At 46.8% G+C, this 20,723-nt stretch overlaps 2 protein-coding genes across 3 annotated transcripts in view; one reads left to right on the plus strand and one right to left on the minus strand.

The window, feature by feature from the left end:
- KDM2B (lysine demethylase 2B) overlaps positions 1–5,530 on the plus strand; it is a 61,259-nt gene extending 55,729 nt beyond the window's left edge. The window contains 3 exon segments of the mRNA XM_087705508.1: positions 1,069–1,230; positions 2,892–3,110; positions 4,955–5,530. Of these exon segments, the coding sequence (XP_087561634.1) occupies positions 1,069–1,230; positions 2,892–3,110; positions 4,955–5,136 (563 nt within the window). The 3' untranslated portion in view covers positions 5,137–5,530.
- A 1,043-nt stretch (positions 5,531–6,573) lies between these two features.
- RNF34 (ring finger protein 34) lies at positions 6,574–20,262 on the minus strand. Of its 2 annotated transcripts, none has more exons than XM_087705505.1 (6): positions 20,123–20,262; positions 12,800–13,021; positions 11,739–12,131; positions 10,323–10,382; positions 9,149–9,350; positions 6,574–8,903 (listed from the first exon to the last, which is right to left on the minus strand). In XM_087705505.1, the coding sequence occupies exons 1-6, from the start codon at positions 20,126–20,128 to the stop codon at positions 8,716–8,718; spliced, it is 1,071 nt and encodes a 356-aa protein (XP_087561631.1). In that variant the 5' UTR covers positions 20,129–20,262; the 3' UTR covers positions 6,574–8,715. The 2 variants fall into 2 exon arrangements, with proteins under 2 accessions (XP_087561631.1, XP_087561632.1); XM_087705506.1 differs by lacking the exon at positions 20,123–20,262 and adding an exon at positions 13,476–13,686.
- Positions 20,263–20,723: the final 461 nt, after the last annotated feature.

The following is a 20,723-nucleotide window of genomic DNA, read 5'->3' on the forward strand; positions in this document are numbered from 1 at the left end:
CTGCTTCATGATTGACGTGAGTTTGGGATCGCCTTTTTATCGGGGTGTGCACAGGTATCGGCCAGGGTACCTGCCTAGGGATTTGTGAGTAGATTGAAAGCACCCAATGCTCAAAGTCACAGTTTAGTAACACACTAAAAGCTTGGATTGTCATGGTGGTGTTTCTCTTCTCCAGTGGCCACATTCACATTATAGAATAGAACAGAACAGAGGAAGAAGGAAGGCGAATAACCATCACCAACCAATATAGCAATAGTATTTACACTTATATACCGCTTCGCAGTGCTTTTACAGCCCTCTCTAAGCGGTTTACAGAGTCAGTGTCAGGTGCTGCTTCATTTAATAATCAGGAAAGAAACCACTCAACTCCCATTTGTTAGAAATTAAGTGTACTTTTACTAATTACAAACGAACAGTAGCGAAGCTAAGCTGAATCTGGTTAATTAGGCGCGAAAGCAAAGAATATCATGTATAATTCAATCCCTTCCCCTTGGCACCCCAGTCCATAGTCCAATTATAATTCACCCAACTGTCAGGTGGGAGATATCTTCGAAAAACATCACCAGGGTGGAACGCTGGACAGTTAACCTTGGCGGGAAACTCCCTTCCTCCACATGCGCAATGAGATGGTCAGTCCAGCGTCTAGAATCTTCCTCCAGCACATGATGATTCCCCTCCCAAATACCATGCCCCCTCCATCCCCGTTTCAATGGCAGCCGAAGCAGGAGCAAAGCAGAAGCTGACAGTCAGCCTCTTGCCCCCAACAATCTGGGTCCTCATTTGACCCACCTTGGAAGGACGGAAGGCTGAGTCAACCTTGAGCCTGGTGAGATTCGAACTGCCAAATTGCAGGCAGCCGACAGTCGGCAGAAGTAGCCTGCAGTACCGCACTCTGACCACTGCGCCACCATGACTCAATAAATCTGTACTTTGAAGAATATGCCTTCTTCCTTGGGAGTTTTGATTCCGTTGGGTGTCTTTAACGGCAGCGGGAAAGAGAGAGGAAGGAGAAGGATTGTCTTGAAGTTAATGGCCACTTTTGAAGGTTGCATCCTTCCCTCCCACTAGCTCTCCGGGATCTGCTTTTGGCCGGATGTTCGTGGATCGCCGTGTCCGCACTCTGCAGCTCCAGTTGCCCCCTTCTTCGAACGCTGGACAGCCAGTGGGTGGAAGGCCTGAAGGATGCCCAAATGCGGGACCTCCTGTCGCCCCCAACTGACAACCGACCAGGTTCGTATTCCCAATTTGGGACTCCGGCAACAAGACTTGGGTACTTGAGAACCCAGAGAATAAAGCTACCAGGTTTCCCATATTTGTGTGCGTGTGTCTCGTCATGGCCTCGAGAATGGGGCAGAGGATAAAATAATGGGAATGTGCTGAAATGAGCAAATTGACATTTGAAATTAGAGAACAAGAAGATAAACAATTTTATAAGATATGGGATTTAATTTTATCAACGGTTAGACAAAAAAAATTAGGGTAATGAAATATGATTGAGAATTTTACAATACAAGGACAATGGAATGACATAGAATATAATACAAAGATGTACTATTATTGGATGGATTTAGGAGGATGCGATGGATTTATTAAAATATAAATTAATTCAAAATTTAGACTATCTCGTATAAAATGAAGGAATAATAGTTATAGCCAAATAAATGATTAACAATAATAATGTATACTATGTATGTATGTATGTATGTATGTATGTATATATATGTGTATATGTATATATGTGTGTATGTATGTGTGTGTATGTATATATATGTATGTATGTATATATATATATATGTATATGTATATATATGTGTATATATATATGTGTGTGTGTGTGTGTGTGTGTGTGTGTGTGTGTATATATATATGATAATATGAGATTCTGTATAAATTGTAAGTGAGGACTGTGGAGGTGATGCACAAAAGCTTTGTAACCAATCGACATGCTGGATGTAACTGGAAGACGTTTTTTATGTTTTTATGTGTTGTTTGTGTAAGTTTTAAAAATAAAAATTCTTATAATAAAAAAAAGAATGGGCAGAGGAAATGGGTAGAGTAGAATCGTGGGTGTGGCATGATTGATTATATATCTATATCTATCTATCGCTATATCATCTATATATCTATCTATATATATATAACTATATCTATATCATTTATATCTATCTATATCTATATCATCTATCCATATATCTATCTATCTATCTATCTATATCATCTATCTATCTATCTATATCTATCTAACTAACTATATATCATTTATATCTATCTATATATCTATATATCATATCTATCTATCTATCTATCTATCTATCTATCTATGTATCTATCTATATCTATCCATATATCTATCTATATCTATATCATCTATATCTATCTATCTATCTATCTATCTATCTATCTATATCTATCTAACTATATCTATCTATATCATTTATATCTATCTATCTATATCTATATCATCTATCTATCTATCTATCTATCTATCTATCTATCTATCTATCTATCTATCTATCTATCTATCTATCTAAGTCTATAAATTATCCTATTCAGAAGTTGGGCTACAAGTTAAAAAGAATGGGCTAGCAGAGCGGTTTTCAGAGTTGGCCATTTTAAGAGGAGGGGGCTCATGGGGAATTCTGGGAATTGAAGTCCACCCCTCTTAAAACGGCCCATTTTGAAAAACATGGGACGAACTACCCACCTATATTGTCCACCCAACCCTCTTTTTAACTTGTCTTCTCTTGCGCGATATTTTCACGGGAAGGATAATTCATTGTGACAATCTCTGAGCAGCCTAGGAGCTTGAGAGGTCTTGCGTGGCTTTACCTCTTGAATCACGGCCTCCGCAGATGAAATAATAAACAAGGGGTTCCGCTTAACTCGCGCAGGCCAGATCGACAACCGAAGCAAGCTACGGAACATCACCGATCTCCGCCTGTCCGGCTTGGACATCACGGATGCTTCCCTGCGCCTGATCATCCGGCATATGCCTCTCCTGTCCAAGCTTAACCTCAGCTTCTGTAATCACGTCACGGACCAGTCCATCAACTTGTTAACGGCGGTGGGCACCACCACGCGGGACTCGCTAACCGAGGTTGTTTTGAGAGGTAGGAGCAATTCAACATGTAGAGTCTCCTTGGAAAAGATTTCTGCATCCCTTAGTTTGACTCCCTCTTCTTTTGGGGCAACCCCTGAGATATCGGAAGACTGCTATCGTGTCTCCCCTAGTCCTTCTTTTCATTAAACTAGACATACCCAGTTCCTGCAACCGTTCTTCATGTGTTTTAGTCTCCAGTCCCCTAATCCTCTTTGTTGCTCTTCTCTGCACTCTTTTCTAGAGTCTCCACATTTTTTTTACATCATGGCAACCAAAACTGGATGCAAATATTCCAAGTGTGGCCTTACCAAGGCTTTGTAAAATGGTATCAACCCTTCACGTGATCTTGATTCTATCCCTCTGTTGATGCAGCCTAGAACTGTGTTGGCTTTTTTGGCAGCTGCTGCACACAGCTGGCTCATATTTAAATGGTTGTCCACTAGGACTCCAAGATCCCTCACACAGTTACTACTATTGAGCAAGGTTCCATCTGTACTGTACCTGTGCATTTCGTTTTTCTCGTCAAAATGTAGAACCTTATTCTTTCCACCCTTGAATTTCATTTTATTAGATAGTGCCCCAATGTTCAAGTTTGTCAAGATCCTTCTGTATCTTCAGCCTTAAGTCTTCTGGAGTGTTGGCTATTCCTGCCAGCTTGGTGTCATCTGCACATTTGATGAGTTCCCCCATTTATCCCCTCATCCAGATCATTGATGAAGATGTTGAAGAGTCCTGGGCCTAAAACAGAGCCTTGGGGTCCCCCACTGCATACCTCCCTCCATGTGGATGCAGTTCCATTGAGGACTACACGTTGAGTGCGGTTGGTCAGCCAGTTACGAATCCATCTGGTGGTGATGCTGTCCAACCCACATTCTTCTACTTTATCTAGTAGTAGGTTATGGTCTACCTTATCCAATGCCTTACTGAAGTCCAAGTAAACTATATCGATGACAGGTGGACCACTAAAATCTTGATTTTAGTGGCCCACCTGCCAACTAAAACAGCCCCAGAGAAAAATATTTGTCTAAGTGCTATTGCCCTTCCTCCCTTCCCTGTCAGAATGCACTATTGCAGGCTAATTCTGCCGACTGCCAGCAGTTCGACCCTGAGGCTGGCTCTGTAAAAGCACTTAAGAGAGGGATGTAAACACTATGAAGCCATATATAAATCTAAGTGCTATTGTATTGTATTGTATTGTATTGTATTGTATTGTATTGTATTGTATTATTTGTATGCCACCCTTCTCCGGGAGGACTCAGGGTGGCGAACAATTCAAGGGGGAAAAAGGGGAACATAAAATAATAATAATAATAATACAAATAATAAAAGTAGACAACAGTCGCACAACCATACATGTCGAGAGGGGAGGGAACTCATCACCCCCAGGCCTGCCGGCAAAGCCAGGTTTTGACGGCTTTTCGGAAGGCCTGGAGAGAGGTGAGGGTCCGAATCCCTGTGGGGAGTTCGTTCCAGAGGGCCGGAGCTGCCACAGAGAAGGCCCTCCCCAGGGTAGTAGCCAGATGGCATTGGCTGGTAGATGGCACCCGGAGGAGGCCAACCCTGTGAGATCTAATGGGTCTGTGGGAGGTAATTGGCAGCAGGCGGTCTCTCAAGTACCTTCCTTCCTTCCCTGTTAGAATGTAGCATTGCAGGCTAATTCTGCCGACTGCCAGCAGTTCGAACCTGACCGGCTCAAGGTTGACCGCCTTTTCTCCTTCCATCAAACGAGGAGCTAGATTGTTGGGGGCAAGAGGCTGGCTCTGTAAAAGCGCTTGAGAGAGGGCTGTAAAAGTACTAGGAAGCGGTATATACGCCTCGCTGCTATCGCTAACCCTCCCTCCGTTCCGCTTGCAGACTGCAACAAGGTGACCGACCAGTGCCTGTCGTACTTCAAGCGCTGCGGGAGCATCTGCCACATCGACCTCCGCTTCTGCAAGCTGGTCAGCAGGGAAGGCTGCGAGCAGTTCATCGCCGAGATGTCGGTCAGCGTCCAGTTTAGCCAAACGGAAGAGAAACTTCTGAAGAAGCTGAGTTAGTATTTGCAAAGACAGTGTTGTAAATGGAGGCGAAGGAAGCAGGGCGGGGAGGTGGAAGGACCGGAGGAAGATGCTTTTTTTTCTTCCGGACACGCGACGGACCGGGCCGCGTGGGAATGCCGCCAGGTTAGCAATTCGGTGCTCTGGAGGGCTGTTTGCTTCCTGGGGTTTTCCGTGTGCCGGGAAAAGAGACGGATACGCCCACTCGGAACTGCGGCCGGAGTTGCCTGGACGAAGACTTTTTTTTTTGCAAGCCTCCCTTGCGTTTTTCCGCCTACGGGAACTCTGGTTTGGAGGGGGGGGGGGGTTGTTTATTTTCTTCCCGTTACATCTTGACCTGATGCAAAACTATTTTTGTACAAATTCCCTTTTAAAAAGTTATTTATGCAAAGTTCTCAAATGCATCTCCGGCGTTTTTGACTTGGGTTTCGCATTGCCAAATGTTTCCGAGGTGTCCCGGGGGGGGCGGGAGGGGTAGGTTGGGGTGGGGGGGAAGGAGAGCAGACTTCGGAAGAGACACGACCGATCGGATGGATGTATTTTCCCCCCCGTTTTGAAGGGGCGGAGGGGAAAAATCATGGAATACTTTTACGGGGGGTTGGGAAGGTTTTGTATACCGTTTTGTATATTCGAGCAACAGAGTGAAGGCATGTGGTGGAAATAAGACAAAAAGGTGTACAGGATGAAAGTGTCGTTAAAATTCTCCCCGTATAAAGGCCACCTTCTCCTTAATTTGGAAAAGTGTTCAAGTTACAGCCAGTTTTCTGGAAAAGCATTAAGCTCTGGGGCTTTCAAACCCCATCTTCAAGTTAAGGAGAAAACCCATGGTTATAATTTATCTTGGTTGACTATTTTTTTAAGGGGTGGGTGGGAATTCAGTATACAGTAACATAAAGTGCCATTGTTGTGAAAGTGGTTGATTTCCTTCCTCACGTGCTTTGACCTCTATTCAAATTTGTATAAATGATTGTACAAAAAAACAGAGGCTAGCTTGTATTATACATGTTGAACCTTTGTAAGATTTCTTGGAAAAGCCCCCGGTGGCTTCAACCTTCCCCCACCTCTCCCCCAAAGTTGTTTTCCAAGAGCAAACTTGGACGTTAAAAAGAGATTTCAGCGTTCAGTTATTTCTCCGTTAACGGCATTTTGTGGTCCAGAGGAATCCAGTTGCTTTGTCCCTTTGGTGGGGGGGGGAAAGTAAAAACTTTTAATAGAAAAACCAACCTTGGCTTACCTGGTGGTGTGTTTTCCCTTTTTCAAGGGAAACGGCGGTGAAAAGAACATCTGTAACTCACAAAACGTGAGGCTGGCCCGCCTATAGGTTTCATACGGGAAATTAAGCGCCTTCCACTCCGCGTCGCTTCTTCGTCCGGGCTTTTTCTCGCGGCTGGGGGAGGGGGGGGGAAGCGGGAGGGGGCAGAGAAACGCAGACGGAAGCCAATTGATGAAACGTTTATTAAGCCAGCCGTTAACTCAAGATTGTGATGGATAGGCTACATTCCCGATTATGCGTGTACCCTGAACGATGACTCGGTATTCTACACCGTCTCCTGGTTAGAGACATTTTCAAAAAAAAAACACAACCCCAAAGCCGCCACATCTTCCTGCTCCCTTCTGAAAAACCGTCAGCTTCAAGATACAAACAGTGTTACCCTTTGTATCCAACGTTCCCCCGCTCTCCAATTTTCACAGCCTTTCGAACAAAGTCTGAAATTCACAATAAGCCCCCGCACCCCCTCAAAACGCCTCTTGCTTTCCCTACGCGCCGCGCAGATTCTGTGTGGCCCGGTGCAAATTTCACTCGTCCCAGCTATTTGCAAATCTTGTACAAACCGCCGGGGAGCGACTGCAATATGTGTCACTGGGCAGGAAAGGAAAGATGGGGGCAGAACAGATAATCTTTTAAGGACACACACACCCATCTCCCCCCCACCCCAAAAAAAAAGCAGGAGGGCTAAATAAGCAAGATTGCAATTGGTTGCTCTTGGACCTGGCTTTAAAAAAATAAATTCCTCAGGTCTGCCGTTGGATTGCTTTTTGCTGCTCCCTTCCATCACCTGAACGTCGACACTTCTGCGGGCTTTGGGAATTTGAGGGCTGGCTGGGTGCAGAGGGGAGGGGAGCTACAGCAGAGGGGTCGGCTCCTGCAGACCCCTTCCCCACGGAGGTCACTTTGGCTACCCCATTAAGGAACCAGAAGGAAGCACGGCCCGGTTGCTGGCTGCTCCTTTGAACGGGCCAATTTCTCCTGGAGAGAGAGGGGGAAGCCAGAGGGGGAGTTAGTGCGTGAGTGGGGAGGGGCTCTACCAGTTGATGAAAAGGGGGGGGGGGTTGAGAAGACAATGGGAAGACTTGGCTTTGGGAACAAGGCCGATGGCCATGGGCTTCTCTCTCTCGGGGCACCAAGAGCCTAACACGGAACTGAACCCACCGGGCCGGATGTTGCCAACGGAGCGATTGCTCTGATAAAGAGTCCGTGGCATGAAATCCGTTGCTTGTGGTCAGATCCCGGTGACCAGGAGACTCTGTGGCCTCCACCCACTGCAGGCAGGATCTACTGGATCTACTAGATCAGTCCACCGCCAGCAACTGATGGACCCGGTTTCAGAAGAGGGTTGGAATCGTTCCTGTCGGTAGGCAGCCCATCCAAAGCTTCCTCTATCGAGGAGGCACCTATCCTGTGGGGCACCCCTCCTTCCCTCCCCACCCCAAGACCCGGCGGTGTCAGCAGGTCGGGGGGGGGGGGATGTCCCAGGGAACTAGACATTCAACCTTGCAGTTGATTCTTTTACTGCCTCCGTCCGGTTTGTATGTTTTAAATTTATACGGTGCTTTTTCAAACATTTCCCCCTGCCTACGCGTGCTTTACAGATTGTTGCACGCAATCCAGCATCACTTTTGGACGCCAGATCAACGCGGCAAACTCAACACTTCCCGCTCTGAATCCGAGGACGTTTTTAAGGGTGTCGGAACGGAGATGCAAACTGGCTCACTCTCTCTCTCTGACGCAGGCTGTAAAAGGCAGCTTTCAAGTCTTTCCATTAAGGCTAATTGTAGATCGCCAGGTGGGATGACACTCTGGGTCGATTGGCACAAAAACTGCTCTGCCAGCCCACCCACCCAATTTCCCTCCCGAGGCGAGAAACCACACACACACACCCGCCGGTCCCCCGCACCCCTGGGAAGACTCTGCTTCATCCCGTTGCACTCCCGAGAAGATTAAACTCGGCTCTCCTTCATCTCCTCTCTCTTTCTTTGTGCTATTTTTCAAAAGAGAGCAATCTCCTCCTGCAAGTTTGACTCTTGAACTCGAGTCTTGCCCTTTTTTTTTGTCTCGGGGGGGGGGGGGGAATAAAAAAGGAAAAAGGAAAAGCAATCCAGTTCACACATCTCTATCTTTTAAGAGGCATCTGACTTGCAAAGCAGAAATACAATCGGTCGAAGCTCCGAAGCTCCCAGACGGGATGCTATGAATGGACTGGGAGGGAGGCTTTCCAGAGCCTCCCCCTTTCCCCCACGCGGCCGTCTCGGGAGGAAATGTGCAGCGGGAAGCGTCCGGGCGGGGCTGAGCCCAGCCGCTCAGGACTTGAAGACGTGAACGGCCCGAACGACAAACTGGCGGCAGATCGGACACTCGCTCATCCGCTTCCCGCACTTGGTGCAGGCGACCATGTGGCCGCACTCCAGCAGCACGCAATCGATGACCGCGTCCATGCAGATCCGGCAGAGGTTGTCGTCCTCGTCGGTCAGCGGAGGCTTCTCTCCTTCTGCCAAGGAGCAAACGGGCACGGTTAGTGGCGGCGATACAGGAGGCGTTGCTTTTACTGACCCGGTTTGTGTCATTAAGGGCAGAGGTCCACCACCTACGGCAACTGGGGGATAGGGACTTTCGGCCGCTAAGCGGTGGAGCACGAGGCATTCAAAGGCCTCGGGAGGGAAATGGAGCGCGCCCCCCCTTCCCTCCCGCGAACGAACGCACGGGACGGGCAAGAGAAAAAGCGGGAAGACTCACGCAGCCGGTGATTCGTCTGGTTCTCCCTGTAGAGCCGGCTGACTTTTTCTACCAGTTCCCATTTTTCGCAACATCCCGAATAGTTGACAAAGTTACAAGCCAGGATTTCTTTCAGCTGCCGGACGGTCAGCCCTTCCACGTCATCGAGGCTGGAAATATCGGACAGCGAGGCCCTGGCACGCTTCCTGGACTGGCCCGGAGTCTGAAAAAAGAGGTGTTTTCCATGAGAGAGACAGACAAAGCCACAGGTGCTGCGGAGTGGACCAGGACAATGGAGAGCCAAACCCCCAGGGATTTCTCCTCCTCCCCCACTACCCAAAAGGGTGTTCTGACTGAGGCTTCCCGAGAGCCTGAAGTCAACTCCTGGTCCCGACAAATCCCCCCTCCCCTTTATTAATTTATTGTGAATTTTGCTCCTTCACATCCAGCAAAGTCTTTCAAGGGAGGATTTATAGTCACAGACCTTATCAGGCTTGGAGAGCTGCCAGGCCGATCTCTGCAGAACTTGGCAAGGAGTCTCGGAGAGTCACGAACCAATTAAGCGAACTAATTCTCTCCTGCAAACTCCTCTCCCCTTTTGCTCCTCTCTTATTCCCTCTGGGAAGGGGCCATTCATTGTCCCCCTGCGGCCTTCCTCCCTGTTCTTTAGCTGTTCCCTTCATCTGGCAATTCTGCTCACGGCACACTGGAAACAGGCTCCTGCTGTTCTTCTGCCCCACTGATGTCTGACTCTCAAGGCAGCTGATAACTGGCATACGGCCCTGGCCCCCTCTCTGCCTCCGACACAGAGCCCTCCTCAGAGCCTTCCTCAGACTCCAGGACTGGCCCAGGTTCCTCCCCAACCTCCTCACTGTCCGAATCTATTGCCAAATCTGCTGGCCACTGGCGGACCATCACACCCAGGAGGACGAGAATGCCAGGTCACGAAGAGGTTTGCCTTAACACCAGGAGTGTCCAAGCGTGGCAGCTTTGAAGACCGGTGGACTTCAACTCCCAGAATTCCAGGCTGGGGAGGATTGCATGGCTGGCGGAGAATTCTGGGAGTTGAAGTCCACCAGGCCTCAAAAGTTCTCGAGGTTGCCTTAAACTGTACCAGAAAAGTGACAAGGGAGTAAAAACCCCTTGGGGTGGGGTGGGGGGGTGTCAAATGTCATTCTGGGAGTCCGTTCCTTACTTCTTGTGCTGCGTGGTCTTCCTCCGCCCCCAGATCAGCCGAGAGTCTCTCACTTGGCCCCTAAATGCACAAGAAGAGTTACTGCTAGCGTCTCCCTTTTAATCCTCTAGAAGTGGCAGCTGGGAAGGCAGGATCAGGAATAGCAATAGCAATAGCGAGCCGAGGTGGTGCAGTGGGTAGAGTGCCGTACTGCAGGCCACTTCAGCTGACTGCTAGTTCGGCGGTTCAAATCTCACCGGCTCAGGGTTGACTCAGCCTTCCATCCTTCCGAGGTGGGTGAAATGACCTGGATTGTTGTTGGGGGCGATATGCTGACTCTGTAAACCGCTTAGAGAGGGCTGAAAGCCCTATGAAGCGGTATATAAGTCTAACTGCTATTGCTATCTATCTATCTATCTATCTATCTATCTATCTATCTATCTATCTATCTATCTATCAGATTGTTGGGGGCAATATGCTGACTCTGTAAACCGCTTAGAGAGGGCTGAAAGCCCTATGAAGCAGTATATAAGTCTAACTGCTATTGCTAAGACAAAGATGGGGGGGGGGCTAAAATGTAGGAACGGAAGGAAAATCTGGGGGGGGGATTTTCTCCAACCCCACTTTTTCAAGTTTTAAGAGATGTTCAACATCAAGAGGAAGGGGGAGAGGGATGGAAGGGAAAGAGGAGGAGAGAGGGAGGGAGGAAGGGGAGGAATGGAAGCCCTATGAAGCGGTATATAAGTCTAACTGCTATTGCTATCTATCTATCTATCTATCTATCTATCTATCTATCTATCTATCTATCGGATTGTTGGGGGCAATATGCTGACTCTGTAAACCGCTTAGAGAGGGCTGAAAGCCCTATGAAGCGGTATATAAGTCTAACTGCTATTGCTAAGACAAAGATGGGGGGGGGGCTAAAATGTAGGAACGGAAGGAAAATCTGGGGGGGATTTTCCCCAACCCCACTTTTTCAAGTTTTAAGAGATGTTCAACATCAAGAGGAAGGGGGAGAGGGAGGGAAGGGAAAGAGGAGGAGAGAGGGAGGGAGGAAGGGGAGGAATGGAAGCCCTATGAAGCGGTATATAAGTCTAACTGCTATAGGGGCGGGCAAGGATAGTTGATGCGCAAAATATACATTGCAACGCTTATTGCAAAGCCTCTCAACTATCAAACGACAACCCGGCCTTCACGTGGTGCCCCCCCGTTCCCACCAATCGGGCTCTGTCGACCCTTGGGACTGGCGTCCCCTTGGGTCTATCCAGCCGAAACAGCTTCCATGGATCGCCGTATCCATTACAGTGGCGTCAAATTTCCATGGAAGTCGCCTATACCCACGATGGGTGAAGAGGCGTCAAGTACAAGTAGTACAAGTACTGCTATAGGATCAGGAAAAGTCCCCCGCCCACCCCCAGGCCTCCTCCGGGGACCGACCTGTAACTGCGTCTCGTTGGCCGCGTTTTCCTGCCGGTTGGCGAGGTCCCCCTGGGAGGAGGACACCGAGCCAGAGAGGGAAACGTGCTGGGTGGAAAGGCTGGAGGCCTGCGACCGCGCGGAGTACAGGCTGCTAGTGTCCGTCTCCTCCTCGGAGGCCAAGCCGTGATGGCGGAGGATGAGGTCCACCAAGTCCTCCTTTTCCCGGCAGGTGTCCGTGGGGATGTTCCGGAGGAGCAGGTACTGGCGCAGGTCCTTGACTTTCAAGCGCATCAGCTGCGGCCGCTGGAAGGCCGCCTCCTGCAGCAGCTGGCAGGTGCAGCAACGGCGCAGGTTGTCTTGCAAGACGGAGCAGACCGAGCAGAAGTCCTTCTTGCACTCGCAACACGTGTGCTGGAGGGAGAGGGCGGAGGGGAGACGGGGGAGTTACACGCCTCGCGGGGCAGGGAGGAAGCGTTGACACAGGTCGTCCTCGACTTACGGCTGCCGTTCAGCCCAACGTTTCTGTTACTAAGTGAGTTCGGCGCCTTTTTTTTTTTTTGGCCACTGCTGTTAAGGGAATCACTCTGGTTGTTAAGTGAATCTGTTCAGTGAATCTTTTACACGGTTGTTAAGTGAACCTGGCTTCCCCCCTCGACTGGTTGTCAGACGCCGGGGCACTGCAACGGTCATAAATACGAATCAGTTGCCAAGCGTCTGAATTTTGATCATGGTGTCCCTTTTTTTTAGTGCTCGCCACTAAATGAACTTTTGTAAGTCGAGGATTCCCTGTCCTTATTGTATTTACAAAAATACAATAATGTATTGTATTTCCGATTTTGAGGAATCGGAAAGGCTTGCAGCCCCTCAACCTGTCCTCAGGATTCTTAAATCCAGCCATTTCCTCTCCCACCCGCCACCTCTAATCCTGGGCACTTTTCACCGGCATTCAAGCATCTCTGGAGGATGACCGGCGGCCAGGAAGTTTCGGCCCCAGGTTGGACCCCAAAGATGGGCCTCCTCCCCAAGCCACGGTGGCTTTCTAACGTCCCGCTCTCCATTCTTTGCCTTAAAACGCTCACCTTTTTCCTGAAGACGGAGAAGGAAAGGCCACAAGATTTGCAGAGCGCGCCGTTCGCTCCCGCCGCCGCCGCCGAGGAATAGACGGTGAAGTCCGTGCTTGGGGCGAACCGAAAGGGGTTCGCTCCGCTTCCGAATCCGGGCTGCTGGCTGCGAACCGCTCCCGTCCCCATGACCTCATTCAGCAACCCACAGCAGGAAGCCCACATGGAGGTCGCCCCTGCCTGGAAGAGACCAGTAGAAGCCGAGTCAGCCTCTGGAGTCGGGACAGCCTTCCCAGGTTGAAGCAGCACGCAAAGACACACACACATACACACTCTCTCTCTCTCTCTCACGCACACACGTCTGTCTTTCGGATGTCCTGCTGGTTGCCTTGCCAGCGTGAGAGTCCATCTCTTAACGCCCGAACCAGCAGAGAAGGAAGACCCGCAACGGCACCCAATAAAGACATCCATATTCCTCCCATCAACAAGAGAAGTTGCAGGATGCTCCCCTTTTCCACTAGGAACTTCGGAAGAGGCACTCGGTTCTCCGGTTATGCCGATGGCTGCAGACGGTGAGCAAGCCGTTTCCAGGTCTAGGTTAAGGGGTGACGATGACAACAAAACACGCAATTTTCCCCACGACGGGGAAGGGCATCTGCAGTGCGTGCAGCTCTCCTGTTTCCGGAACCTGTACCTTTTTTCCGTTAAGGGAGCGCCGTCTTTCCCACCTCAATCCTCTGAGCCGCCAGGACCTCTGCTGCGCCTGCCATGTTCTTTTCCGATCTGCCCCAAAGCATTTAGCCAAAGTTGGAAAATAAACTCCGAGGAGATTCGGAGCAAGCGACCGGCGCCACAGTTCCAATATTCCCCATCCAAGCAGGCCGGCTGAGTTTCCTGGGAAGATTTTTTTTCAGAAAGTGACGGTGGGAATCTTCCAAAAACTACCAAAGTCTCGGGATTTACCCCGAGGGAAAAGCGAAAAACGAGCCAGCAGGAGAGGAACGGTAGACTTAACGGTCCGAGGAGGCAGGTGCCATCTGTTTCAGGGATCAGCCTGATGGATAATCAGTCCAGCTTTAGATAATTGTTGATGCCAAAAGAGGCTAAAATCCCCATAACTAGGATTGCAGTTGCTTCCTTGTTTCCTTATTTTTAAGCTCGTTTTTTTTTTTGCTCCTTATCGTACTCGTTATCTTACACATTTTTATTCTGCTTGTTATATTGCCAGCTGCCCAGAGTTCTTCTGGACTCGAATCGAGTACAGAAATTAACAAACTATAAAGACACCCGAGGAGTCTGCCGAGAAACACATCTTTCTCACAGTACTTTTGAGATGATGTTGACTTTCAGGGCGTTGAATCAAAAATGTACACTAACGCTGACATTTCATCACGCTGTTACTTTGGAGAAGACAACAGAGCAACGAAAACAAGAAGCATCGTTTAATGGAGGAAAAGAAAAACTTGGTCCCCGATTCTCCCGAAAGACATTTGAAATGTAACCCCTCCAACAAAAATCCTTACGCCCTGAACGCATCGGTGTAAGAACTGCAACAAGAGTGCAAACTAGCTAGGATTAGAATCTCCTTGCGTGCTGACAATCCCATCTTATAATTCCTGCCCCAAACTAACCCTACATATCTTTCGGCTGTTGTCCAGTACGGGCTCTTTTTATACGGCAAAGCCTCAAGGGAACGCCAAGTACAGAAACGCCAAGAACATGGCACGGTGCCAGTTTGACACAGCATTTATGCCCGGAGAAGCTGTCACAAGTGGCCAAAAAAAAAAAAAAAAGGCTCTCCCCCTTCAAAGTGGGTCCAACATTTCCCACCGTGGAAATGTTGGAATCAAGCCGGAACTTTGGTGGAAGAGATTTTCCAGCTTGTTTATTTTTCCTTTTTCATCGCATGCATCCCTCGAGCATTCTGAACAAGAGAAATCGCTGTCGTCAGGGTGACTAGGGAAGCATTTTGGGGGAATTTAAGAATTCTGCCCTTCTCATTTAGTCCCCAAAGTCCTTCTCTCCTTCCTGCTTTTAGCTGGTTTCATTTTCTCTCTTCAGCTCACATTTCTCTCCCAGCTACTCCTGAACCTGATCCCTCCCCAAAAAACATTCCTCTGATCCGTTTCAGTTCTGTTGCCCCCAAACTCCCTGGGACAGCCTCTGTCTCTTTCAAGGATACTTACTTAACCATCCTACTTTCAGACTTAAGATCGCAAGGGATTACCCAAGGAGATTCAATAGGCAAATCTAGAATCGATCCATAACCGTGTATTATTTAAAAACCTAAAACTACATGAAGAGAGCATAAAGGAAGTCTCCAGCTAATCCCTATGGCCCAGAAGAATTTTTTTTAAAAAAACGATCTGTTTACAAAGAGAGACTAGGAAGAAATCTCTGTGGAACCAATTCCGTTGTATTTAAGTACAATGACAATAAAGGTTATGCTTATAGAATTCCAAGCGAATCCTATTCTTTAGATCTGGGGCTACAGCAGAGGAGTCCCCGTTGCTTGTAACTAAGAATTCAAGATCTCCGAATAGCAAGCAGGATCCATCTCAGCTGCTTCTCCTTTTTCCTTGCAGGGAGTGACCGCGGGGAGGAGGAGATCACATCTAGAAACATTTTTGTTCTCATTACGGAATCCTACCCTGTGTTACTCTTAGTCATACTCCATAAACTTAACCTTTTGTGACGACCGAAGTGCCATCTGCGGTTTATTCTTTGGCGTTCAGCAGGATTTATTCTCATGCAAATGGCAGCGAAAGATCTACTTAAATCAGAGGAAGAGTCCTTGTACACGTAATTTATAGGTATATACGTCTCACATAAAAATGCAAAGCTAACCAGTCAAATCTCACCGACCTTTCGTTTAAAACCCTGCACTTAAGCAGGGAGTTGGATTTGATCTCCTTTCTCATTCCGATTTTCCTGCTATTAGTTAGGCAAATGTTCTCCCTTCTACATTCTGGCTGATTACTAATCACCCGACAGTAAAGAAAGAAGAAATTGTAATGGGGCACATCGCGCTGGTTCATGATATTTTCCGGTAGTTGTTATTTCCAAGAGGCTGCACCCCCAGGGCTGGCCTTTGTCATCTTTGTCCGAGGTGGCGCAGTGGTTAGAGTGCAGTACTGCAGCCACTTCAGCTGACTGTTAGCTGCACTTCAGCGGTTCAAATCTCACCGGCTCAGGGATGACTCAGCCTTCCATCCTTCCGAAGTGGGTGAAATGAGGACCCGGATTGTTGTTGGGGGCGATATGTTGACTCTGTAAACCGTTTAGAGAGGGCTGAAAGCCCTATGAAGCGCTATATAAGTCTAACTGCTATTGCTATCTTAGACATAATAAACAAATGGCATTCCTGCACATTTTCCTCCAAGTAAGCCCCCCGTGAAAGCCAGGAGCCTTGGAGAGGAAATAGCACCCCAGTTGCTACTGAGCAAGCCCCATCTCTGAAAACACAGAGTCTTCTGGAAGGAACCCAAGACAAAATTCTTGGAATATCTGATCGCAGAAAATAAGAACCTAATTTTTGGAGTGCATTTTAGCTTTTCTGCTAAGGATGGGGAGAAGAAGATCATTAGACAAAAATGTGTCGTGTCCCAACTAGTGAACACGTGAACAGGGTATGACGCCTGATTTTTTATGTTTCACTCCCCCCCCGCTGTCCAATGGTGTTATACAAGGGTGTGCAAATTCAGACACAGTCCCATTCTGAAGTTTTGCAGGTGGTCCCAGCACTTGAGAATGCTCTTCCTCATCTCTGGCACTTTTTACGACCTCTTTGAACATCTCTCCAACGGCTTTTATTTTCCCCCTTTTAAATCAATGCTCTTTTTTTGTTCCTCGCATGCGCGGCGTGTCGCTTCCATTTGCACGGCTCCTTGCACTGTGCCCCGAGGCCGGTCCTGATGCCAAGCGGGGTCTCTGCGCAACTGTGTTGTGCGTTTGCTACGCAACCACCAACACACACTCCTTTCCCAAGACCGATCCAGCGGATAAACTCGACGAGGGCTGTTGAATTGCTGTCGTTCAGAAATAACTTCCTCCAGCCGGTGCCCCAAAACCCAATACCAGGGCTGGAGGGTTGCCGCAGCTGAGCCAGCTCCAGGTCCAGAAGTAATAAACATTTCATCATCATCATCATTATCCAGAAAGTGATGGGAACATAAAGTGGAAAAAGTTATCGAAAATGAGAAGGGGAAGCTCTTGTGGGACCTTCAAATAAAGACGGATCATCATTTGGAACACAACACGCCAGACATCCCAGTTGTTGAAAACCGAAACATACAATTTATTGACATCGCTGTACCAGGAGATGCCAGAGTCAAAGAAAAAAAACTGGGGGGGGGGGAAAAATCACAAAGTACCGCGACTGGCCATCGAAACCACGCGATTATGGATGAAGCATGTAACAGTGACGCCCATTGTCATTGGGGCACTTGGTACCAGGTCCAAGAATTTTCTAAAACACATCAAGAAATTGCAGCTTCCTGCAATAACCCCAGCGGAACTGAAAAAAACTGCACTGCTCAGAACCTCATATATTTTAAGAAGGTCCTTGGTTGATACCTAGGATGCTGGCAGCAACCCATGTCAACCATTAACACCAGTCAGTGGTATTCGTGACACATCTTTAATTGTACAGTTGACTAAATTTCATGTTTGATGAATAAAAGATGATGATAATAATAATTAGTTGATACCTAGGATGCTGGCAGCAACCAACCATTAGCACCAGTCAGTGGTATTTGTGACACATCTTTTAAATGTTCACTTAACTGAGTTTCATGTTAAATGAATAAGAGATAATGATAATAATAACAATAACAGCAACAATTATCTGCATAATAATAATAATAATAATAATAATAATAATAATAATAATAATAATGTACTTGGTTGATACCTAGGACGCTGGCAGCAACCAGTACCAACCATTAGCACCAGTCAATGGTATTTGTGATGCATTTTTGAATATTCAGTTGGCTGAGTTTCATGTTTAATGAATAAAGAATGATGATGATGATGATAATAATAATAATAATAATAATAATAATAATCACATACTCAGCTGCTGTAAAAAAATCACGCAGACTGATTATAAATTGTGGCACAATTCAGTAGCACAAATGATCCATTGGAATTTGTGCAAAAATTATAATATTAAAACAGAAACAAACTGGTGGGAGCATCAGCCTGAAGAAGTCACCGAAAATCAGATGGTCAAGATCTTGTGGGATTTCCGTATACAAACGGACAAAATACTGGCGCATAATACACCAGACATCACACTGGTTGAGAAAAACAAGGTCACAATCATAGACATCGCAATACCAGGTGATAGCAGGGTCACCGAGAAGGAACATGAAAAAATCGCAAAATACCAGGACTTAAAAATCGAAATTCAACGACTATGGCACAAACCAGCAGTGATAATTCCAGTGGTAATTGGCACACTGGGTGCTATTCCAAAAGCACTGGAATTACATTTAAAACAGTTAAAAATCGACAAAATCACCACCAGTCAAATGCAAAAAGCCGCACTGCTTGGATCTGCACGCATATTACGAAAATACGTTACGACGTCCTAGGCCCCTGGGTGGGGCCCGACTAGTAACCAAAGCCAAATCCGGCGAAACAACTGGCCGCTGTGATACAATTGTATTATAATAATAATAATAATAATAATAATAATAATAATAATAATAATAATAATAATAATAATAATAATAATAATACAATTGTATAATAATAATAATGGAGATAATAATAAAAATTGAGTGTTGTCCCAATTGTAATTGGAGCACTTGGAGCAATACCTAAAGGGCTACCTCATTATTTGGAAATGCTAACTTTCTCATTCTCTAAAACCTTCTCAACCTGATGGTCCCAAGTGGTTTTTGCTGTACTCAAATCCAAACTTTTGGCACAATTTCCAGTGAATGATCTTAGCAACGCAGTCATGGCGTTGTAGGTAGTCAGTTTGTGAAATTTTGCTGCATCCACTGATCAAGTTGTTGTTGTTATTATATAATTTATTCATTAAACATGAATTTCAGCCAACGGAACATTCAAAAATGCACTACAAATACCAGTGACTGGTGCTAATGGTTGATACGGTTTGCTGCCGGCGTCCTAGGTATCAACCAGGTTTTTTATTATTATTATTATTATTATTATTATTATTATTATTATTATTATTATTATTATTATTATACTTTATTCATTAAACATGAAACTCAACCAACCGAACATTCAAAAATGCACCACAAATACCAGTGACTGGTGCTAATGGTTGATACGGTTTGCTGCCGGCGTCCTAGGTATCAAACAGGTTTATTATTATTATTATACTTTATTCATTAAACATGAAACTCAACCAACTGAACATTCAAAAATGCACTACAAATACCAGTGACTGGTGTTAATGGTTGATACGGTTTGCTGCCGGCGTCCTAGGTATCAAACAGGTTTATTATTATTATTATACTTTATTCATTAAACATGAAACTCAACCAACTGAACATTCAAAAATGCACTACAAATACCAGTGACTGGTGTTAATGGTTGATATGGTTTGCTGCCGGCGTCCTAGGTATCAACCAGGTTTCTTATTATTATTATACTTATTAAACATGAAACTCAACCAACTGAACATTCAAAAATGCACCACAAATACCAGTGACTGGTGCTAATGGTTGATACGGTTTGCTGCCGGCGTCCTAGGTATCAACCAAGGACCTTCTTAAAATATAAAAATTAAAACAAATAAAAATATATTATTATTATTATTACTATTATTATACAATTGTATCACAGCGGCCAGTTGTTTCGTCGGATTTGGCATTGGTTACTAGTCGGGCCCCACCCAGGGGTACGTATTTTCATAATATGCGTGCAGATCCAAGCAGTGCGAATTATTATATTATATATAATAATAATAATATAATATAATAATATATTGTTATATTATTATTATTATTATTATTATTATTATTATTATTATTATTCTCTGCCTGGGCCAGGATGGAAGTTTGTGCTCCTGCTTGAAGGTCTGTTTTGGAAGCCCTGCTGGGATTTAGGGGGGGGTGGACGGACACCTGAAGGGAAGACCCCTTTTTGGGGAGGGGGTCTCCATCAGCCTCTCTCTGGGGGGCAGCAGGAGGAACAATAACAACTAATAACAATAACAATGCAGGAGGATACCGGTTCCTTAGTGATGGGTTAAAGCCCCGCCCCGGATGTTCAGACAGCCCCAGACCCAATTCCACCCCCCCGCAGCCGCCCCCCCCATTTTAGCCCTCCCTCTTTTCCCCCTCCCCCCCGCTGGTTCACCTTCATGGCCGCTCCGAAGCCGCCTCCTGCCTTCGCCTTGACCGGGATAGGACCGGAAGTGGGGGGAAGGGGCTCCAACGGCTCAACCGTCTCCCGCTCGCGCCCCCGGCCCGCGCGTTCTCGCGCCACGGCCACTCGCCTTGTTCCGCGCATGCGCGCAGCCAGGTTTTTTTTTCTCCCTCCCTACTTCGGTGTCCACAGCAGGTAGGCGGGGCCAGCCGGGGGGGCGGGGACCGGGAAAGAGGCCACCCGGGCCGCCCCAACCCTCAGCTCTCTTGTCTTCCCATTGGCTGTCCCCGAGGGCCAATGACAGCGGCACAATCGGGCGGTTCCATTCTGTGGGAAGTGGAGGGGGGGGGAAGGAGAAGAAATTGGGGTGAGTTGCAGAAGGGGCGAGTTTATGAGTTCGTCCTTGGGAAGGGGGAGGCTGTGACGTCACAGTATTTAAAAAAAAAAGAATTTGGGGGCTCTTACGTCACATGTTGCCCTCTGGAAGCTCATAATTGTTATAATGAAAACTATTAGCATTTATTTCATTGTGGTGGCTTTATAAATACTAAATATGCCTTTTGGAAAATGTTTGGTTTAAAATGTATAGTAG

The sequence above is a fragment of the Thamnophis sirtalis genome, unplaced genomic scaffold (assembly GCF_051295495.1).
Source record: "Thamnophis sirtalis isolate CommonGarterSnake01/CBP01778 unplaced genomic scaffold, rThaSir2_p1.2 scaffold_2, whole genome shotgun sequence".
In the NCBI taxonomy this organism is placed as follows: Eukaryota; Metazoa; Chordata; class Lepidosauria; order Squamata; family Natricidae; genus Thamnophis; species Thamnophis sirtalis.

Coding starts and splice junctions, on each gene's coding strand:
- RNF34 (XM_087705505.1), bottom strand. Junction 10,383..11,738: donor CCAACGAGACGCAGTTACAG/GTCGGTCCCCGG, acceptor TTGTGCATTTAG/GGGCCAAGTGAGAGACTCTC. Junction 9,351..10,322: donor AAGACCACGCAGCACAAGAA/GTAAGGAACGGA, acceptor CTCTTTTTTCAG/ACTCCGGGCCAGTCCAGGAA.